The following is a 22,480-nucleotide window of genomic DNA, read 5'->3' as shown; positions in this document are numbered from 1 at the left end:
TAAAACATGATCGATATATAAATTGTACTATAGTCTCTACAAGCTAAGCTTGAAAACAATCATTAACACTATATGATCACCAATACATAAAATGAAATAATTAGAAAGCCATCTTACAACTTTTGTGAGAAAAGACCATTCTCAGATGATTACCACAAGCTAGTGAAGAAAAACTGACAAACTACCTACGTTTATAGTCTGCAGGCTAGAATCCAGATTTCCGACCTTTTTTCTGCTTAATCTTAACCTTGACATGTACCCCATTCTTCATCAAACACTGAAGCACGCTTTGAAGCTTCCCCTCAATTTTCTCACCTTTTTTTGGCGTATAAACCACATTATGAATATCATCAGCCAACGCTCTTTGTGCCAGCACCTTCCCAACAGCCTGACAAGCTGCCACGTTCCTAGTTGAACCCAAATCAAATTTCATATCCTTAGAAATGGAATGTGCCACCACCACAACTTTGCTTGTCGCTCGATGAACAATGCACGCACGTACAGACGCTTTCGAGATGTAAATATCCAAACAAAACGGCTCATGGTAAGGCGCAGTAACTTGATTAAACGTCGGTACCCTTTGCTTCTTTTCAATCAAAGTTTCTTTCTTTTTGAACTTATTTTGGGGGGTTGCGTTCATTTTTTTTTCTTCCCTGATCACATCATTTTTCTTCGAATCTATTCTCTCTCTCGTTTTAGTTTTGGGCGTTTTCTTTCTTCTGTGGAAATCATAATTGTATTCTTCATACTCTTTTGAATCTTTGTCAAGTTTATAAAACAGCTTTCCACATATTCTCAAATCATCAATATCATCAAAACCATCATCAGGGTCTTTCAAGTTTCGATCATGAGCAGCACTGTTAGGTCCTTCCCTTGAAATATCAGTGTTTTTCAACATATCAGCAAAACCAGTTGAAACTTGCCATGTTTCATCATCGACAATGTCAATCTTGTAATCATTGGACTGATCACCAAACTTTGAAAATAAATAATCGGGTCCACTTTTCGGTCCGTTTAAGAAATCACGAGCCGTTTTAGTTTGGTTATGGACCGCAGCCCGGATTTGTTTTGAGTGTCGAAAGTGATAATTTGTTACTTCTTTAAAAACGATTGACCTTCTAAGAATCATCCAGATCATCTTTGTTTGGTCAGTAAACGGTTTTCAATATTAGCAAAAGTTAGAAAACTGTATAATTAAAGTGTAATTGGGAGGCGAATTACTAAAATTTTGTAACAGACAAAATATCAAACAGTTGGTGTGCAGGAGCAAAATGTTTGCTTGGGGGTGGAGGAAATGGATCGAGTACTGGAGATGTCGTATGCGGGTGTGATAAGTTCCATATATGATTGCTAAGGGCTATATTGATGCGTTGGTTAGACCCCTCCCAATGATCTAAGCATCACTTCCTCGTCGGCTTTGCGACGATAGTACTTCTATACACCAACTTTACATAATCCTACTAAAAGTTTTTGTTGGGCTTTTTTTAACGAAGGAAAAATATTGATCAACTCTCCTTGAGTAGTCCTTGACGAGAGGGAACGTCAGACAGACTAGGCTGTGCTAACTACGTTTTATATACAGGAAGCTAGAGAAAGACTAAGGTATTTCCTCAACAACACCCGCCTTAGAGCTTGTTTCCTCCCTTCCTTGCTTTATCTTAGAATTGCTTTTTTCTTTTTGTGAGAGAAAAGAAGCCAGGAAGCAGGGAACAAATTTAAGATTTTAAACCATGCTTTAATGACACCATACCCCAAATTACTTTCTTAATCGGTTTATTTTATTTATGAGGAAATGTGTGTTAGGTAAAACAGAGATTATGTAAAATTCAGGGAAATTTATGTAAAATTCAAGAATTCAAGAATTATGTATGTTTATCAAATTTAAAATTTTAATCTGTAACATTTTTTAATTTGGCAGTATCTAAGTTTAAGTAAAGTCTGCGGTTTGGATCATTTTTCCTTTGTTTATTGTATATTTTATCTCTTTTTTTATTATTATTAATATCTATATCTACATTTATATCTATATCTTCTTCTTTTATATTATACAAAAAATACCCCATGTTAAAAGTTACATACGAGAAATGTCTAAAACACCCTTAATGATATATTACACTATCAGTCCTTTATCTTTTAAAACATTTCCATAAACTCTTTACATCAATTAATGTCGTTTGCCCATTTCTACCACCAACAGTCGTCCCCACCACGGACACCGTAGCCACCACGAATATCACCGCATTGCGCAGGTACCATGCTAGTTATATAATAAAGAAAATAGTCTCCATGTTGAAAGTTACATTGGGAGAATGACTAAAATACTCTTAATGAGTATATGACACTATCAGCCCTTTTACTTTTAAAATATTCACATTATCTCTTTACATCAAGGGGAAATGTTAGGTAAAGCATGCAGTACCTATCTTAGGTAAAACAGGGGGAATTACGTAAAATTTAGGGGGTTGGGTTTATGTAAAATTCAGGGGGGGTTTGTATGTTTATGAAATTCAAAGGTTTAATTTGTAATTTTTTAACATGTCACTACCTAAGATAGGTAAAGTGGTGCAGTACGGATTATTTTCCCTTACATCAGTTATCTAACAACACTCGAGTCGCATTTTTCGGGTATCGTGCTAGTATCACACAATACAAATATAACATAAAGTGTAAATGTATATAATGTAGAATATTGGTAGATTTATTGCAACATTTGATACGATTATTCGATTATCACTTTTTCTAACAGGTATAGTGAATTATTAAATACAAAGGTGAATTGCTACGGGGAAAAAGAGAAAATAGTGGTGGCAAGTAGGTGATTCTAATATGAAAATTTTTAGGATCGTCAAATAATAACACGAGTCTCAACACGAGTCGCAGGTATGTTTATAAAGAAAATGCATTTGGGTAACCCATTTTGACTCAATATATCATAGGACAACATGGAGAATATCAATAATACTATTAATTAACATTTATTGTCACTAAAAAAACACAGTTTTTATTCCTTTGATTTTACTCTATACTAGAGTGCAGTCTCGTACGATGCACGGCTTGGTAAAAACATCTATGATGCACTTTTTTGAGATTTCATGTTAAATATTGTTAAATCGAGAAGTAATACAATGTGATACAAATAAGAACTATCCGGTATTTCACATATAGATTTAATTATACTCAATATTTCCTTTGGATCATGTGTATGAAACGCGTTTTTATTTAAAATCCTATATAATAATCCAATATTTAAAACATACTTAGAAGACTCTTTGTAAATTAGTACGGTTGTACTGTCTTGTATGTCATGCATGTGGTAATTTACCAAGTCCCCTCAAAGCTTCTTCATCCCTTAATTTCGTTACTAACTCTATCCACATAATTATGTTTCTTCCAAGTGTAATAAGCCACACCATATAATTCCAGATTTGCAGCCATGAGAAATGTGGTCACCTGTGTCCACTGTGGTCTCTCGTTTTCGGAAACTTAAAAAAAACCTTGGAAAAAGAGTCGGCTTAACCCATAGTAGTAAATGGCACTGCAGATGCCCCCACTCTTGAAACTCAATCGTGTATAGAACTGCGTATGGAGATATAAACAATATGAGTTAACTTACATTCTCTAATTTACATGCTAGTATTAATTAGGCTAAAGAACTGTTGTAACAATCAAGAACCCTTTTCTATTTAAACTTAACCTTTGTTGATGTGTGACACTTTAAACTAATTGAAAACCACTTTTGGTTGACATAAATCTGAGCACATGGCAGTGTACAAACTCATCGCTATGTAGAAACCATCCACATTTTTTCAAGAGCTCAGTTTTAATGGTAATGTCATGTTTGCTCACTTTGTTTATGAACTCTATTAAACCAGAATTGTGATAAACCTAGACATCTAATAAGAATATGAGAACGTGGGTGGCACATCTAAACACTACTTTAAACTACTTGTTTTAGATTCGTAATATCTGTTTAAGAGATCCTCGGTATTTGTAATAAAATACATTTAAAGCCCATACTGGTTACTAATTATTACTACTTCAACGACCCAAGGGATTTGGTCCTAGTGGTATTTGAGATGACCCGTTAGTCAATCAATAAGTTATGGGTTCTAATCCCTTTGATAGGCAACTTGTAAATATGTGTCAATTTAGTATAGATATGCTAATAATAGCCACAAAAAAAAAGCACAAACGCATTCAACCACTCGCCCCAAAGGACAAACAGCCTTTTTTGTTATTACTAACTATTTGCAAAAAAAATCATAATCATTTTCAAAACGCACATTCAAACACTCCTTAAATTTAATAGCAATGTACAATGGAAATTTGTCTACAGGTAATCAACAGATTTCACATAACATTTTAAAATAAATCAGAAGCCACAAATATAACGATTCGTAAGCAATTATATCTATCATAAAGAATTCATAACATGTTGAATGAGTATATGATGAGATGATTACCTTGTCGAACTGCATAAGGCTAGCTATGAATGCGGCTAAGGATAGAGAAACCTCTACCTTCCCAAAACTTCATAACCTTTAAGTGTGTCTTTGATCCACTTATTACCCAACTCGTCTACCTGCCTATGTTGCAACCTCAGAATCTGTCATCATGTAGAACGCAATGTCTCTGCTTTTGTGCAAAGTTAGGGGAAAACATGATTTTGGGTAGCAGTTTAATATATCTATTTCAAAATGTGATGCATATGGGAAGACAACCTATGCCAATTACTTTTACCATTAGCTTTAATTTTGGAAATTTTTGGTAAGCTCATCAGTTAACTTTACTTTATACGCATGATTTTGGTTTTTAGGAGAGAGCTTCTATAAATAGCAATATCCTTTGACTCATGCCTAGAAAAATATTATAGTATAAAAAATGAAAACAAAAAAATATAACAACAGCTAACTTTGTTACCGATGTTTCTTAAGTATTTCCAATAATGAGTCAACAAGGGCTTTTGCGGTGTCATTGATGTAATATTCGTAAATCTTCACTTGTATTGTAACAAAACATAATTTTTTATTTTTTATGGACGCATCAATAAACCTAATATATTTTTAAAAAAAAAGGTAACATAGTTAGATCAGCAATTAAACTAACCTTCCTATCTTCTGTAGTCTCAATTATTCGCTTTAACTTCCCTAAGGATACCAGTAGCATTGGTATCATAGAAAGCTTTCCAGGTGCTTCCAAACCAGAAATGTGTATTTCTGGTACAACCATTTTGGAACAGGGAACCTAATAAAAGTATAACCGATTTAGTATAAACGATCGTTGCCATTATTAAAAGAAGAGACGAAAATCCCTTGTTTAGTTACCTTTTCCGTGCCCGGGGCTTACTTGGCAACACATTTTTTACAGCCAAATCATCCTAAAAAGTTTCGACTCCAAATTGTAAATGTTGTTGCAGTTTTGACAAACAACAATGTAATGATAGTAGAAAAATAAACAACATAAATTTTTAAGTAATATAATCATCTTGAAGTTGTATTTGTAGCTGCTTGTTCTTTGTTGCTGGAGTCAATATGGGGGGAACTTCTTTAAAAGCTTAGACGACTTTGCTGGAGATTCATTCTTCCCATTACCTTGTGGTTCCACCCCCACCTTCAAAAAAAAAAAAAAGGTGCAGAAATATAAAGTGAGGTAGTTTCGTGCATTATAAAAGTAGAATTTCATTTGCATATTACATGACCAAACAAAGATGGTCATATTAACTGCTCAACGAAGACTGTAAAGAGGCAATTTAGATGGTCATATAAAAGTAGAATTTCATTTGCATATTACATGAATGGCCCTGGTTTATGGTTTGTCTCAAAGAGTTCAAAAATTTATAATAAAATTAAGAAGTACCAATATTGGCCATCCAGAAACCATAAACGATTATAAAAGTAGCAGTCATTTGGACGATTTATTTGTGAATGGCCCGATTTTGGTTTGTCTAAAAGTTCGAGCACCTAAGGTAAAGTTAAAGAAAGCCTAAAAAAATGGGTCAAACGTGTATACTTTTTTAAATTCAGAAAACATCCTACAACAATCTGTTCAAAAGAAATACACCATTATAAAAAAAAAATATAAAAAAACTCAAAATCAAAAATGATACGAATCATTATAAAAATATTCTTGGTCAGCCCATCCAAGTTCACATCAACCTGTAACAAAATTTCTTAATTGGACCCATTACCCAATCTACTTGACCTACCCATATTTCACCAGTACTTAAAAGTGATACATGCAATGAAATAGATGCATCAAGTAAAGCATAAGGATGAGTTGTTTAAGCAGGATGATTTCCTCCTTCTGGGGCTTGCCGAGTGAACTACTCGGTTACCAAGACATTTCCAGGTTAGCATTACTGACGGATTTTGAGCTACCGGCTTAAAGTTCAATTATCTGATCATAACAATTTCACTACGGCAGTAGGTTAATCTCTGAATGATTGACATAAAACTAAAGTGGCATAGATTTAGGGAATGGAAAGATATGAACCAAAAAATAAAATCCATAGTTCTAACCTCTTCCGTGTGTTCTATTACTCGTATGTTCACACTAATTCGACCCCAAGATACCAATTCAATTACTTGTATGTATAAATTTGGATTTTCCTAAACACACGCCTTAGGGCAACAGTTTACACATTCATATTTACCCATGTTGTATTAATCTACCTGCAGAGCCATAAAATCTACAAATAAATACATGTGGTCAAATATATATATTCTGAATGAAAAGTGTTTAAGTTAAAGTTTGATGCTATCTATTTTAACTTTTATTTATGGATGCTAACTACTAACATAAAGAAAACAAACCATTAGTAATAAATAGAATTAAAACAAAAACATGCTCTTCAGGTTGAAAATGATGATAACTATATATTTGTACTAAACGTATCATATAAATCTTTAAAATGTTGTAACAAAAAGTTTGATCATGTATGATTATCCAATTTTAAAATTTTGGATGTATACATAATCCAAATATTCATGGAAGATCCTATCAAACACTTATTATACGACACAAAAAGAATAGGTATAAATATAAATATGTAGATACGAAAATCAACAAAAATCCAAATTCGTAAATAACATTGACGCATAAAATAATTTGGGGGTTACCTTTTTCATTTGAAGATTAATACTCATCTGATGGTGGTGAATGCCTACATGTAGATGTATATAAAAAATAACATAACAGAATTATATCATATAACCAAAATCAATGTAATTAGATAATGATGATATAAAGAAATTACAAACATTATGTATGAATGATCCAAACATCATTAAAAAATATATACCTTTTCCCCTTTGATGTAAGTGGCTCAGCAACAACAACACGAAGAGAAAAAAAGAAATAAATGAAGATTAAAACAAAATATAGACATAATAAGAAGAAGGGTTGAGGGTTCATGAAGATGACGATCAACAATCAAGATTTTGAACTGATTCAGTAAAAAGCCCAATAACATAAAAAACATAAACCCCATAATAACATACATTAGATCTAAAATAAAACAAATGGAAAAAATAAGATGAGGAAGAGGGGCATAATATGGCGGTTGGAGGAGGAGAGTCGGTGGCGCAGAAGTGAAAAGAGGAAGAAAGATGTTAAAAACACACTTGAGCTAATGCATCAAGACCCTTGACATGACTCCCATTTTAATTTTCTTGGGCTTTTGGGTTGCATCCGATGGACAACAAAATAATTTAACTAAAGGAAAATATTAACCTTAATCAATGACAATCATAAATAACATCATAAGTGAAGTGTCAAAAAATATCAGGCCTTCAACTTTATATGTTATTAGTTAATTACAAATCTAACTATCAAATTTGACTCGTTTCGAAGTTGGAACCATTATGTTGATCAGACCTATCAATCTCAAACTTCGATCTATCATCTCTATCTCTTTCCTAATCCAGATTAAATATAATGTAAAAAAGGATAAAAAAAAAAATAGGAAGAAGAAGCAAGGATGGGATAAAATGCGGCACCCGTATTTCCTCGTTACAAACTCGTCACTCAATCGAAAGCTTCTACCAATACACTAACTGATAGAGAAGTGCACAACGCATAAATTTAGGGAAAACATCGATCATCAACTGAAGGAACCCATTAAGACCAGTTTAATATATAGTTTTTCTTTTTGAATGTAAGTACTTACTAAGAGTAAAAATTACATGTTGATCAAACTTACATCTTCATCCAAAAATATATATAAATATGTACAAGTTAAAAATACATAAAATTTTCTGAAATTAATAACCGTTACACAATCTAGCTGTAAAATTATAAATATTACTCCTACCTTTACATATTTTTATAAATTAGACTTTGAATTTTTGTATCAAGTGGAAATAGTAGACATTCAATCTTTGATTGTGAACATTATTTAAGATATGAATTTTTCAATTAAGTTTCTTCAAAAATGTAATCCACAGTTTATCCAATCATTATTGGATCTCTAAAGTTAATATGAACTTTATAGGTAAAATTAATGGATATAAACCATTGGATTAAAATATGATTATGATTAAAAAATTATTTTTGAATCTCAACCTTAAGTATTAATTCAAGGGTCAAAATTATCCTAACATTATATATAACTTTAAAAGATCTCAATCCTTATATCCTTCTATAGATGCTTGATAATTCTAATTTCCAAGTCTAATGTAGAAGCTGAGCCTTTGTATTTGGAGTACCCCAGTTGGAAGGCATAGTATTCCCTGGAAGTCTGGAACATTGATTTCATTTCTGGTAGTGCTGAATAGATAGTTTCTTATAATGAAACATCTTTATTGAGTTCATTTAGCTTGTGCAGTTGCAACTCAACAAGAACTTAAAAAACACACACCAAAAGTCAGACAAAAAGGTGTCGCCAATGATGATTACTATTGAACACCAAAACAGTCTTAACACCATCTACAGTTAGTAACACCAAGAAAGTCTTAACACCATCTACAATTAGTAACACCAAGAAAGTCTTAACACCATCTACAATTAACAAAACATAAGAGATATTTGCACCACCAGTTTTATCCATAAAACCACTTTATGTTTAGGGTGTCATACATATGACGGTGTAAAGAATAGATGTACCATGTCTTCTCTTTAGCCCTTAGATATCAAAACACCAGGTAAAAATGTTCAATGCCCATTTTATCGTGAATGTGGGAAAGTCTTCTACACAAGATCTTATATGGTTACAAGTGATATCCTAATTTTTGTAAATATCCTTAAGTCATCATACAAACCCCAACTATATATACAATTTGTGTGCATCCTATAGACTATGGGTACCATTTACCAAAAAGAATGAGGGATTAGATGCAAAATGATAGTTCAAATAATATATGGCTAGTGTTAGTCCAGAAGACCATTTAGTAGCGGAGACCCAGCATCTGGATTCCTTTGTGTCACTCTTCTATCTCCCCGTTGTCGACCCCTGCATGAACATAAAGTCATAATTCAAATAATAGTTTAGGAATTCCCAAAAAATCTCCTTTTTTTTTCCAGTGAAACTTGGTTGATGTTAGACACTTGGATATGAGAATTTTTAAACCATTTGTATGAGATCGGGGCCTACTTGGATTATTTGAAAGTAATAGGTCAAATGAGTATATCAGGAAAAAGTAAAATGGGTAAAACAGATCGTACATGTTACATAAGTCGGAAATCACCAAATGTGTATTAAGATAGATACAAATATACTGTCCTAAATCATTTCACTTAGAACAAATTTTCACTAGTCATTTATTGATATACTTGTAATCACATTTCATATATTAACTACCAATCAAGAGATAAGGTCATCCCATTTTGACTCGCGCAATAAATTGCCCATCTGACCCCCTAGCCTACCCATTTGACCCACTACCCACCCATTTTAGAACCTTTAATCCCCAAATGAAGTTTTTTGCTATCTTGAGTAACCGCATAGCCTAATGGCTTTGTGTTTGGTACAAAATAGAATGTTTATAAAAACTCAGGGCTAGCTGCTAGGCATTACGTTTCACATACATTTAGGTAGTGAAATGCAAGTTTTACAGTACAAAAACTAAATCAAACATAATGCATGTTTACTCCATAGCAGTTAGGAAGATACTCCTAAAACGTGAACTGTACATCACCCTTCAGCCCTGAAGTGAAATGTACATCACCCTTCAGCCCTTAATACTCAGGGTGCATTGGTATAGAATTAGGTTCGAGTATAGATATGGTAATGAGTATAGGCTTTAACAAAAAGGAAAAGAGATAAAATGATGATTTTAAATGAGTGTATATAAAACTAGATGGATGTCCACAAGATGCATGACAACATTAATTTCAAAAAGGAAAAGAGATAAAATGATGATTTTAAATGAGTGTATATAAATTACAGAAATTCATTATTATTTTTCATAATTATAAATTATAAAATTTAAAAGTTATAATAAACTAAATTAGTAACTAATAATTAAATAAGGTAATTGTATAAGAAGTTCTAAACGAATAGGGTATTATATAATCAATATATTAATAGGGATATTATAGGTATATCAAGTAGATAATTGTGAGGGGCATTTTAAGTAGATAAATCATCTTTTGAGAAAGAGATGGAAAAGGGTTCATATGTGTGGAAATGAGAGACGAATAAAGAGAATTGTATAAAAGAGATTAAAACCACCATCCATCATGGATTTGGGTTTTAAGGTATTTTACAATTCTACATATTCAATCTGACTGGCCAAGTAGTATTTAACAATTAAAAGTAAACCCAAATCCAAAACCCTTCACTTATAACAAACGCTCCCTAAATATATGCTTCACCCTAAATATATGCTTCACGTATACTTTAAACACTTAATGATAAAGACTAAAATTCTATCAACCGTTTTCCATCTTATGAAACAATACTCGCTCGTTACTTTTAATCGTTCAAAATCAAGCACTCCAAACTCAATTGAATCAATACTTACTTCTTCCAAAGTTTTTCCACCAACTTCTATATAGTCAATTAACAAAGCCCATGTCATGTGACTATTCCCTACTGAATTATGACAACTAAATATGGAATTAAAGCAGTTGAAGCCTCATAATCATTGATAACGTGTACAGACAAACAATGTCCAATTCCATTAGTGTATTCCCGAGGTACGATATACCCCTAAACCCCTACCCAAGGGTAGATAGACTACTTCCAATGCTTCCAGATCGTATGGAAAAAGGCTAGAAGCCTATGTTTCATCTTACAACTCATATCTTCCACAAACATTACAGAACCCTTAAGAACCCTAATTTATTCATTAAATGTGTTAACTAAAAGCATGGGGGATAGAGAATCTTGATTATTTACTTGACTAAAAGCATGGGGGCCAAACAAGACCACCACTAGTTTAGTAGTATCCTATATATAGTTGCTCAAAACTACCAAATTGAATGTTGGGATTAAATACATCCAAGGTCAACATTACATGAGCCATCGTGCTACAATAATACATCCATACAGAAAAACTCAAGAAATATATCTAAGAGAACCTAAAAATATATATATTACAAATATGGTTAAGGAAAGGTGTTGATATAAGGTTGTAATTATAATTTACGCAGTGCACCCAAATTTCCTGTTTTTGTGATGACACAAAGACATCTGTTATATACGAAAACTTATCAATTTACCTATTCCTTACGCATGCTACAATGGTTCTGTTTAACAAACATCTTGAGTATATCCCTCTACACTATAGAAGTGATGACACGGGCAGGGCGGATGATTTAGGGAATAAGTCAGATGGGTTCAAGTTAAAACAGATGATTTTCAGTGCACGTTGCACTGGGTAAAGTTTGGTTGACTTGAAACATTTACTCCTCCTTTCTAAAAGTTCTTAAACACAGATAATGTGTTAATTTTCAAAACAAATCAGGATATTGTGTGCCTTATGGAAAAACTTTAGAAGACCTTCAACTCATTTAACTAAAAAACACTTGACCTATTTTAGATAAAAACATACCAAATTGATCCATTTACAATTAAATGGGATGATTTGAATCTGTCACCTTGATGAATTAACAGTACGCGATGAAGTGAATGAGATAAACAATAAGATACTGAAATACAGGCATCATAGAGACCTTACACTAGTTGACTGGAGCTCTACAGAACCCGAATCCTCGTTGTCCTGCATATACAAGATTGCAACTCGTCAAAAACTTAACACCATTAATATGACATACACAAGACTTACAAGTTTAGATACCTCAAATAACAAGTCCTTTCTGGTGATCATGCCAATCACACGAGAAGCACGGGGAACTACAAATATATGCCTCAATCCTAATTGACGAAACAGATTATAAACCTGCGCAATGCCCATTAAATCAGTAAGAATATGACACCTAAACCAAGTGTTCCACAAGATCAGGGTATGTTAGAGGTGGCAAAGTAAGAAAGTTAATAGGTATTGGCCAAAACTAGTAGAACTTTGTACAGGTCGGGTTGGATAGACCTGAAACTCATTGTACAAAAAAATTAATCTTGAACAAATTATTAAGTAGTCAAGTAGAATAAAAAAAATATAAACTTTATTTTTATAATAACCTAACTTGACATAACTTTAGGGTGATCTTAAACCCATTTGACCTCTTAAAGATAAAACATAACCCACGTCGACTGAGTTCATAAACACATGGACTGAATTACCACCTCTAAACTTTTAATACTAGCAAAATGTTATAGCTATATTGCAGAATAAGACATTCACCTTAGTTAATGACATATCCTCAGGGACAACATATGGCGATGGATTCACAAACGGAGCTAAATCTATGTACATTTCCAAATCATCAGAACTTAGATGGATATCATTTATTGATAATCCTTTACTAGATACAGGCTTCACAAAGTCACTGAGACTGTGCCTGCAATTCAAATATCCATGAGATTATAACAACCATAAAATTACATTTACAAAAAAGATGCCCATTGTAATTTCATATTACATACCTGATTGGTATGGATTGACTTCTCATGTCAACTGCAAGAGGACTATGCTGAAAATCTGCCTTGGACTGCAGAAGTACCAATAAGTGGCTGTATCACAGAAAAAAAGATTAATATTACTTGTTCAAAACTATTAAAATCCATGTGATACTGTAAAGTTTGGTCTATATAGGAAATGGCAGAACGTGTATGACTAAAATAGGTAATAACAAAACTACATCCATTTGGGAATACAAGAAATGATTTAGTATGCTTGGTATGAGTTATGACTACAAAATTAGGATCAATTACAACAAAAAGACATGATTCTCTATTGAAAGCAAGTTGACTTAATTTTGTTAGTCTATTGATTATTTTCAATAGAAAAGAAAAATACTAATTGGGTCTTATCACGAATATGTACGGCTTATTGCTTTATACCTGCGCAAGATGAGTCCAATGACCATCGTTTCTCCACTTCGTGACTGATCTACAACCTAAATGGCATGCAAAACATAGGATTAAATTTCAAAAAAAGAAAGAAACAAGTGGTACAGGAAACAGAAATGACATACAGGAAAGCCATTGTGTTTGTTAGTCCTCAGAATATTGGCCGCATCAGCAACTTTCACCACACGAGTGAAGAAAGAAACCTATCAAGTGTAAAAATAAAGTATGATTTCATACTAATTACAAGAAGCTGTGTAGTGAAAAGGTTAAAAGCTATGAAGGAGATAGCAAGGTTTGCACATATTTCTGGGTATAGATTTCTTCAGATATAACGATAGAGAAAGATTTGAGTGGCAAAAAGATAGGTAACAGGCCAAAACAGTTAATGTTTTTACAGCTGGACACTGGTTATCTTTACCCAAAATATAATTTGTTCTAAATGTTTAAAAAACTTATATACTTGCAATAAATTTTATTGAATAAAAGGACTTAAGAAGTTATATGCTTCGGGTGACTCCAACTACCACGACCCATTATCCTTATAAGCTGTTACTCTATTAAACCCGTTTGACCATCATAAACCGACCGACCCATTAATCATAACATAGAGCATAAATTTCAAGTCTTCAGAGAACATAATAATAAAACATAACACCACTAACTGTCTAACCTTTTGGTTCCCACAGGCCTCTTTTGCTGTCATTTTTCTCATCAAGTTTTTGGGTCTGGATTCGAGTAAAGGGATGCCCCTCAATCTAGCTTGTTCTTCATATAAACCTTCGTTGAAAGCATCACCAACAGCCTGGAAAAAATTAAGGCTTAAGAAATCGTATAGTAGATCACCAAATCATTCTTCTATGAAAAAAGCTTTACCTTTGATATGAGGAGAACAAGCATGATTAGAGGTAAAAGCTTTAAGTTATTTGTAATTTCAACCATAATAACACATAATGAGACAGTCATTCGCATTGAACCTCCCAGGAAAGAAGCGGCTCCAAGTAAAGCATACCTGCAAATCCCATTGGTCACGCAGATTATAGGAAAATATGTAAATGCTAGCTTAAGCTACAACTTACTATAAAAGTGGCATATCTGACTCCGTGACCGAATAATGGATCAATTAAGGTAGTGTTTAACTTCTAACAATTTATATGCTAAAATTTAAAATATCTTAAAAAACATGTTTGAACCATACTAACGAATAGAACGCAGAACCTGTTTTGACTTTTGACTACAGAAAGAAAGCCATGTGGACACAATAGTCCCGTAGGTAAAAACGAATCACGGGTAAAAACAAAATACTAGGCCTCAAAAACCTTCTCATTTTGCCTTTTGAACCAATAAAAAGAGATAAACATTTTTGAAATAAAAAAAATAAATAAAAAGAGTCAAATAAAACATATGATTGGTCAGTAAAGAGTAAAGATAGAAAAAATAACAAAATAGACCAAATTGATACATTATCAGAGGACAGCAAGTAGAAATGTAAAACGGGTATGTTCATAGCATATAGATAAAGATACGATAAAAAATTAATACAACGATATCAACTCACGTTCCCTCTTCGATGTTCATCTTTTTGTAAAGTCTAACAACAAACATGCCAACAAGGCGTCCATAGGTTGATCCGATCATGATACCAGGAACAAATTGGCCAGCAGGAACAGCAGTACCAAAAGTCACTACGGCTAAGCTATAGAACATAACCTAAAAAAAAGGCTTGCATGAATAAAGTCCAATATAAATCCAAAAGAAAACCAGATTTGAACTATTTAAGATTGATGATTGAAAAAGGAAAGAAAAACTACAAGCAAGTTGTCCATTACATAGCTGACTTTGAAAAGATTTCCTACGTTTTCAAACTTAACCGGTATATTATAAATCTTGCATTAGATTTGTTTGTTTCTATTATCAGACCATACCTTTTCTTTAACTTAGGAACATAAAGTTTGCATCTAAACTCGCCTTAAATGTCAAATATAGTATCTGCAAAGAAAGCTGATAGCATTTGGAAGTGTTGTCTGTTACAATATTGCTTACTATAACAACAGCAATTAGTATTTTCTTATTTCACTATGCACACAGATAGCATACAATATCAATGCATCAAGTTTTAGTTTCCAATTTATATATTTATCTGCTATCCTTCACCCAAGAACATTCCACTATTTTCACGAAATAAATGATTTGTGGCAACTGGAGAATTGGAGGTAACTCATACCAAAAATGTCAGCAGGCTCTGAGCACTATACTCATGAATGGTTTTTGCACTGAACAGATTTCTTATAGCATCATCCTGCATTCAGACAAAGATGCTTAGGTATAAGAACAAGTGATGAAGCTGCACATAAAGATGGATAGTTTGCCCCGTTTACTTATGAACAGTTCAGGTTAGGAAGTGTTATATATCAATAAGCAAATCAAAAAACTTACATGAGAGGGGAAAGTGTCAAACATGTTGAAAATCAACCAACTTAATTTTAGAAAGATACAACCTTCTAAATCTTATAATTCAGATCTTTATATAATTGGTTTCTTAATCATAATTAATGCATTCAAAATGACAAGAAAAACCCCAACTTGACAAGAATACTGATTGCCAGTCAACCAAACCCAGCTGCACTAACATAGAAGCTGACAAAAAGTTTATTCCATCTGCCGAGAGTGGTCTGACCTGAGTGTTAAAGAAGATGGTTGCAAGGTCGTTGTACTCATTGTCCTTGGTACAAAAAAACTGTATACACAAACCTTAAAGTCATCAAAAAGGAAAGAGAAAGAAAAATGAAAGCCATATAACCCGCTATTTGTGGCAACCCTAGCAATATAATAAGCAAAAAGAGGACTTACATTTACATAATTTCCATACATTCCTGGTGGACGAGGACATTCAATGGTGCTATCATCAGGACAGGCACTACATTTTCTAAAAAGAGGCAATCCAAAAGAGATTACTGAAGTTATCACGGAGATAAGGCATGCTTCAATTATCTGTATTTAAAAGTCACAGAATTAATTTAGTAGGTCATATATTCCGAAGACGATTAACAAGAAACTAGACTTAATAAATGAGCAGGTAAGACAAATATATCCAAAACCATTTTACAACAAATTACAGTGTCAAGAAAGAAATAAAACATTATTTTCATACAGGTTTAACCTTTTAACAAAACGATTAGAGGCGGTATTTTTTGTAAAATGATGAACTCTAGGCAACTTTTACTGTTTCCTTTTAAGCTAATTTAATGTTACTCCTTTGACTCCTTAAAGAGTTGAAGATATAACCCAAATCAGCCCATTCTTAACATAACCTTCTATATACATAATAGGATAAAAGCAGATTTTAACATATCTTACTTTGACTCGGTTTCCTTTCTTGTGTAAATAATTCCGACGCCAATGTGTTATATAAAGTGTTAGCTGGTTAAATAAGGCTCCTGATCCAGACATGATTACCGTTTAGATTCCAAGATAGATTGATATTAGTAATATCAAATAAGTGCAACATCACGTACCAAGAAGACCGCCTATGACACCAATAATAGCCATTGGTAATAGCTCGGCAAATGAGTAGTCCTCTTGACCACTGTGATTGATTTTAGTCAGAAATGGATAGAATCAACGAAATAAGAAGGCAAGGGAAGCAGAAGTTCTTACTCCGACAGATCCCAGATAATGAAACCTCCAGAACCAAAATGTCCACATTTGCCGCTTTTACACCACCCCATTGCGGTACGCACTACTACAGCTACAACTGCAGATGTGAAGAAAACACGCCACATCAGCTGACTCCTCCACCTTCAACACAACCAAAGCATCTAATTAACTTCCCAAAATTTACAAAGGGGTTCCGTTTGATATACTTGCAATATGGGTGACACATTATAACCATTTACATACTAATGGGTTAATCCAGATTCTTTACTTATTTTCTATCAGTCTAAACAACTAGGAAGATATGAAACTATAAGATAACAGGTCATATGGGTGACTTTGACAACCCCGGGTTATTCTTTAGCCATCACAGTTCGAAGAATGTTCTAAATATATTGCATGTGTATGCCTAATGTAAGACACTAATATATATATATAATATTAATATGCATATATATATAACATAATGAAGAAGGCGAAAATTTACCAAGATGTAACTTCCTCTAGGGCAAATAATACACCACCAACTGGAGCTCTGAAAGCAGCAGCAACACCAGCTGCACATCCACATGTTACCTTTCAAAGACATTAAAGTCGTAAACATTTTGAATATGTTATGATTAATGAAATAGATTAATATGAACATTCGAGCTTTCCAAAATGAGCTTGATCTTGCATCAAAAAGTTTCGTTGAGCTCAATCTAAGCCTAAAGTAGTTGAGTAGAGCATAATCCAAGACTAAATTAGTTGAGGCAAGCTCAAGCCCTATCAAGCTCGACTTCTTTGTAGCCGTATTCTATGTTCAAATATTAATGAATATAGCATACTATAGATATCAACATCACTTACAAGATCACGGCGATCACGATCACTCTTGAAGATCTGTAGCCATCTAGTGCTCAAGTGATATTTTGTTGATCCACCCTGAATGTCACATTAATTAACAAAAGGATCTTAACAAACGAAGAGAAGGAGATTCTTGGCAACAATATGTACTGTTAAGCAAAAACAATAAACCTTGACAGGAAGGCACAGACAATTAAGTACTCACAGTCCACCAAGGAAAAAGAAAAAAAAAGGATATGAAATCGTTGAAAGTTTCGCTTGTCATGAAAAACGGGTAGTTCACAAACAGAGTTCACTTTCTTGAACATATTGAACTACATTAAAGGCTAATAAACCAACACATGAATAGATATTGCAGCTAAGATACAAAACTACTACAACTTCCAGCAGATAGCATTACATCACAAACTAAGAACCACTATAATTACAAAATAGATAACAATAATAACAATTCTACATTAGATACCATCATAACCCAAGTAATAGGGCATATATGCTTAAAATCATTTCATATAGATAAGAGAAACTACGCAAGGATATATTTTAAATATATCAGCATAGGAGATCAAGGATCAAACTTCCCGCAAGAACATAACCAATCAATCGAAACAAATCATATAATAGCTATTTTGTTAAAAACGATAAGTAGAACAAATATAGAATATTGGGCTTACTTGTCCAAGTAAGGAAGCAATACATGCACCAGTATGAACAAGGGGCCCTTCTTTACCAAGTGCCAGACCACCGCCAACCGATCCGATGCTTCCAGATATCTATAACAATGTAATACAGTTTCCTTTAAAAAATAAAAAACAGTAGAATATATAGTCATAGATAGAGTTGGCAAGATGGGCAGATCAGGCACGTTGGGTTAAAACTGGCTGTCTGGCTCAGGCTGAATCCGATCAGTTTAATCCTCAAGCACGTTTTGTTCATTTTTATAAATAATTCATTGGTCAACTATGCATACAAAAATTATTATTACAAAATAAACCTGATTAGAATGATTTTGGAGGTAATATGCATAAAAAAAAAAACTTCATGGGACTTTCAAATTCTTTAACCTGTTCCCTTTTCACTAAATTCAAGACAAGACCCATCTGACATAGCGCACAACCCTAAATTATGCATCCATATGGGTCAAACTTGCAACCATTAGTCATACATAACCTTCTAAATATCAAAAAGTACAATCACCTTCCCTATCAGGGTTCTAAAAAGAAGAATACCACGAGTATCAATCCCTGTACAATGTTATACAAATTAGTCCATTAGCCATAAATTCAGCCATTACAAAAATGTAAAAACACATACAAAAGGCTTACCATTCAAATAACCCTTGATTTCAGGTATACCAGATCCTGCTGCTGCTGGTGCAAATTGTGTAATGATATATACAGATGAAAAGACTAATGCCAAGTTGATCATGGTATATACAACAAAACCAGCAACATATGAAGTCTGTATTATGCGAAAAGTCCACGAGTACTTCCATCCAGCAAAATTCTCGACAGAGATATTGATTAAAACGGCAGCTAGTCCGGTGCCTAGATTTAACCAACCAAGAAGTTAAACAACTGACATGACTAAAATGACGACCTAATTTTGTTATTTTGATACCTTAATGTATAAGTATAATGATGTCTAAGGAGGTATTTGGATGTGCTTTTCGGAAAAGGTTTGGAAACAGTCAAAAGGATACATCATGGGCTGGACATAAAAAGGTTTAAAAACAGTCACAAGGATACCCTGGTAGGCCACATACATCTATGTCGATTAGACGCCTTCCCAGGGTAACCTGGACAGGGAAAACCTCATCGGTTTTAGCTTTCATACTGTAGTTGGTCTCAGAAACTAATAGCCAAGTTAAATCATTCACTAAGAAAACTCGTAAACCAAGACCAAATACCAAGGCATTAAAACTGAACCAAATAAAAAGCCAAATTAAATTAATTCTTCTCTGTTTGATTCAATAGTCATGGGCTAACAGTTACATCCTAACATGAAACCGTACCTAAAGCCTAAACTAATACCCTATATCAATTGCAAACATGATTGGTCTGACTGCTGCTATAAATATTCTCAAAGTTCTTATTACTATAACCCTCTTTCAGAATTAAAGTTTGAGCTTTCAAAGATGACGGTAACTTCTACTGTCGGAGGATATATATATATAATTTATTTGATCGTCATTTTCAAAGTCACTAAACATCCAGTTATGTCAAAAGCACTAAAACAACACGAACTCTTGAGCTCCACCAAAATGTAACTCGAACAATTTCTATAACGAAAATGCAACATTTCCTTTTTGGAAGAATTTATTTGAAGATCTATCTGCATGACTATTGGCATCCAAACAAGATAAGTTTGAGATTGATTCTGGTCCACTGGGTTTCTAATGTTTGGGGTTGTTGATAAATGGTCAAAGGCTTATATAACATCATCTACCAAATTAAGTCTAATATATTTTGGTAGGGAATGATGACTTATTAGATAACTGAAGACTTCAAAAAGTTATTTGAGCAAAGTCAGCGTTAGTATACGAGATACAGTCATATAAACTTGGTTATTCATTTATCAAATCCATCTTAAGTGCAATGTTCAAGAATTTCTAATATGAACCATCCCATACTAGGTTCACATCGAGCCATAAGCTAGGTGTAGAACTCACTCCAAGAAGCTAATTTAAAGAAGGGCACACCTAGACTTATACTTGGCCAATGTCGGATCGTAAGAGCACTGTTAATGCCTCAAGAATGAGGCTAGGTGATCACCAAGGGGGTGGGTGAGAGGGTTAAGACCACAAGGTGATGACTGTCGATGGTGAGGGGTTGGAGGTAATCATCACCGAGCGCCCATTTCTTCTATTTTAATTTTTTTTGTTTTCTTTTATTTTGATTGGGTATTGGGGTATATTTTGGGGCATATTGGGGAATTAAATTTAAGGCTAATGGATTAAAGGGAAATATAAAAGGTGGTGGTGCTGAGAAGGTGATGCTAACGTGGCTGGAATCAGGATAAAGTGTTGGTGATGGGATGAAGGGTTAGGGTTGCTCTAATAACATCATAGCCTTTCTTTGGGGGTGATATATTCAATACTATAATATTTTTCCAGATACAGTTCACTCTTGATTCTTCACTGAACTATTTGCATCAACACCTTTCAACATGACAAGATTATCACAAATGTATATATGACGAGACAATAAATGGAGGCAAGAAGAATCTCTATCGTGTGAAAGGACAAGTGTATGACCATTTTCAAGACCTTGTGGGACTAATTAATCAAAAATTTAGTTTATTTTCAAGTTCAGGGGTGTTTTAGTACTAAAATAAAAGAACACCCATCATAGTGCAATATAGTATGCAGCATGGCAAAAAGATAACAAGGTTTTAGCAAGTATATTCGATAAGAAATATAAAATACTAGGATGTTGTAATTATACATGATAAAAAGGCAAGTATATTCGATAAGAAATATAAAATACTAGGATGTTGTAATTATACATGATGGTGCACGACGAGCAAAAATTGATAGGATTGGATGAGATATGTACCTATGCCAATGAGAAGAGCAAAGAACCATTTAACTCCAACATAATACCAAACATAAAGCTTCCCTCTCCGTGCCTACAATTATTAAGTAAGTAATTACAATAACAATATCGCTAACCACAATCTCGTAAAATCAGTGAGTCAAGTTCGTAAATCTACGACCCCAATGTTTTTTTGGTGCCTCACTTTGTTGTGCATATGCATATTCAAAAGCCCATCTGTGGATTAATTTTTACAAAGAATCGCAGGCAAATAACCTAAAAGCATGTCTAAGCTCTAATATAAGGCTTAATTTCATCAGTTTGCTTACGAAAGTAATTTAAGATGTTGAAATACTAGACATTGAAAAAACCAAGAAAATTGGAGTGAGAATACCTGTTCTTGACGATAGGCGTAATTTTCGATAACTTCGTAGTCAAGACTTTCAACACTATCAAATCCTCCAGTACTATTATCATTTCTAACTTGATAATCATTATCACTTAAGCCACCACCACCGTCTTCTTCTTCTTCTTCAGCGTTAGGTATGCGTGACCATATAAGCTTGGCGGTTTCCACACCGTTTTGAAGATGGTGTGATAACATTATTATTTGATATCAAGCAATCAATTTATCAATTCCTAAGTTTTACTTTTGATCTCATAGAATTTTGGGGGGGTTTTTTCTGTCTATCAGTTGATCCTCCTCCTCACTGTCTCTATATATATGAATATAAATATATCTTTATATTGTAGATGGATGGATGAATGGATCTGTATTATGAATTTGATTGATTTGATGATGATGATGAAGGAGGTGACGAATTGATTCAGTTGGTGTGACAGTCACCGTGGTCCTTAATCAAGTCGATTTCCACCCAACTTTATCAACCTTAAAATTACTAAAAACACCGTTTATTAACATTAATTACATTTCACTAATATAAAATATAAAATTTTATATATTTGCAAAACAAACTACTCCTCGCTATTTCAGTTTGATTTATAAAAAATCTCAAAATACCTTAACTTCGGATAT

General features: G+C 33.4%; 2 protein-coding genes and 1 long non-coding RNA gene across 3 annotated transcripts; all 3 read right to left on the bottom strand.

Annotated features, from left to right (window-relative positions):
* Positions 1–62: 62 nt before the first annotated feature.
* LOC122602046 lies at positions 63–1,675 on the bottom strand. Its single transcript, XM_043774778.1, has one exon. The coding sequence runs from the start codon at positions 1,136–1,138 to the stop codon at positions 206–208; it is 933 nt and encodes a 310-aa protein (XP_043630713.1). The 5' UTR covers positions 1,139–1,675; the 3' UTR covers positions 63–205.
* Positions 1,676–3,199: 1,524 nt separating this feature from the next.
* LOC122598876 lies at positions 3,200–4,623 on the bottom strand. Its single transcript, XR_006323767.1, has 2 exons — positions 4,464–4,623; positions 3,200–3,576 (listed from the first exon to the last, which is right to left on the bottom strand). It is a non-coding gene; the product is annotated as an uncharacterized LOC122598876 (long non-coding RNA).
* Positions 4,624–9,126: 4,503 nt separating this feature from the next.
* LOC122599269 (chloride channel protein CLC-d) lies at positions 9,127–22,311 on the bottom strand. Its single transcript, XM_043771754.1, has 23 exons — positions 21,839–22,311; positions 21,466–21,538; positions 19,234–19,455; positions 19,106–19,152; positions 18,583–18,681; positions 17,912–17,986; positions 17,550–17,638; positions 17,066–17,206; positions 16,924–16,994; positions 16,766–16,845; positions 16,259–16,399; positions 16,086–16,145; positions 15,633–15,707; positions 14,967–15,118; positions 14,285–14,420; positions 14,082–14,213; positions 13,537–13,614; positions 13,403–13,458; positions 12,986–13,072; positions 12,744–12,900; positions 12,240–12,341; positions 12,115–12,161; positions 9,127–9,448 (listed from the first exon to the last, which is right to left on the bottom strand). Exons 1-23 carry the CDS (start codon positions 22,046–22,048, stop codon positions 9,367–9,369), a joined length of 2,412 nt encoding a protein of 803 aa, XP_043627689.1. The 5' UTR covers positions 22,049–22,311; the 3' UTR covers positions 9,127–9,366.
* Positions 22,312–22,480: the final 169 nt, after the last annotated feature.

The sequence above is a fragment of the Erigeron canadensis genome, chromosome 5 (assembly GCF_010389155.1).
Source record: "Erigeron canadensis isolate Cc75 chromosome 5, C_canadensis_v1, whole genome shotgun sequence".
Classification (NCBI taxonomy): domain Eukaryota; kingdom Viridiplantae; phylum Streptophyta; class Magnoliopsida; order Asterales; family Asteraceae; genus Erigeron; species Erigeron canadensis.
The sequence above is the reverse complement of the archived record's forward strand: the minus strand, read 5'-3'. Positions and strand labels throughout refer to the sequence as shown.

Bases quoted from the DNA above. Each gene is read 5' to 3' on its own strand.
- LOC122602046 (XM_043774778.1), bottom strand. From the start codon at position 1,138: ATGATCTGGATGATTCTTAGAAGGTCAATCGTTTTTAAAGAAGTAACA.
- LOC122599269 (XM_043771754.1), bottom strand. From the start codon at position 22,048: ATGTTATCACACCATCTTCAAAACGGTGTGGAAACCGCCAAGCTTATA. The intron at 16,400-16,765 runs GTAAGATATGTT...TTTTAAATACAG, and splicing joins AGAAAGGAAACCGAGTCAAA to ATAATTGAAGCATGCCTTAT. The intron at 13,459-13,536 runs GTATGTCATTTC...CATGCCATTTAG, and splicing joins ACAAACACAATGGCTTTCCT to GTTGTAGATCAGTCACGAAG.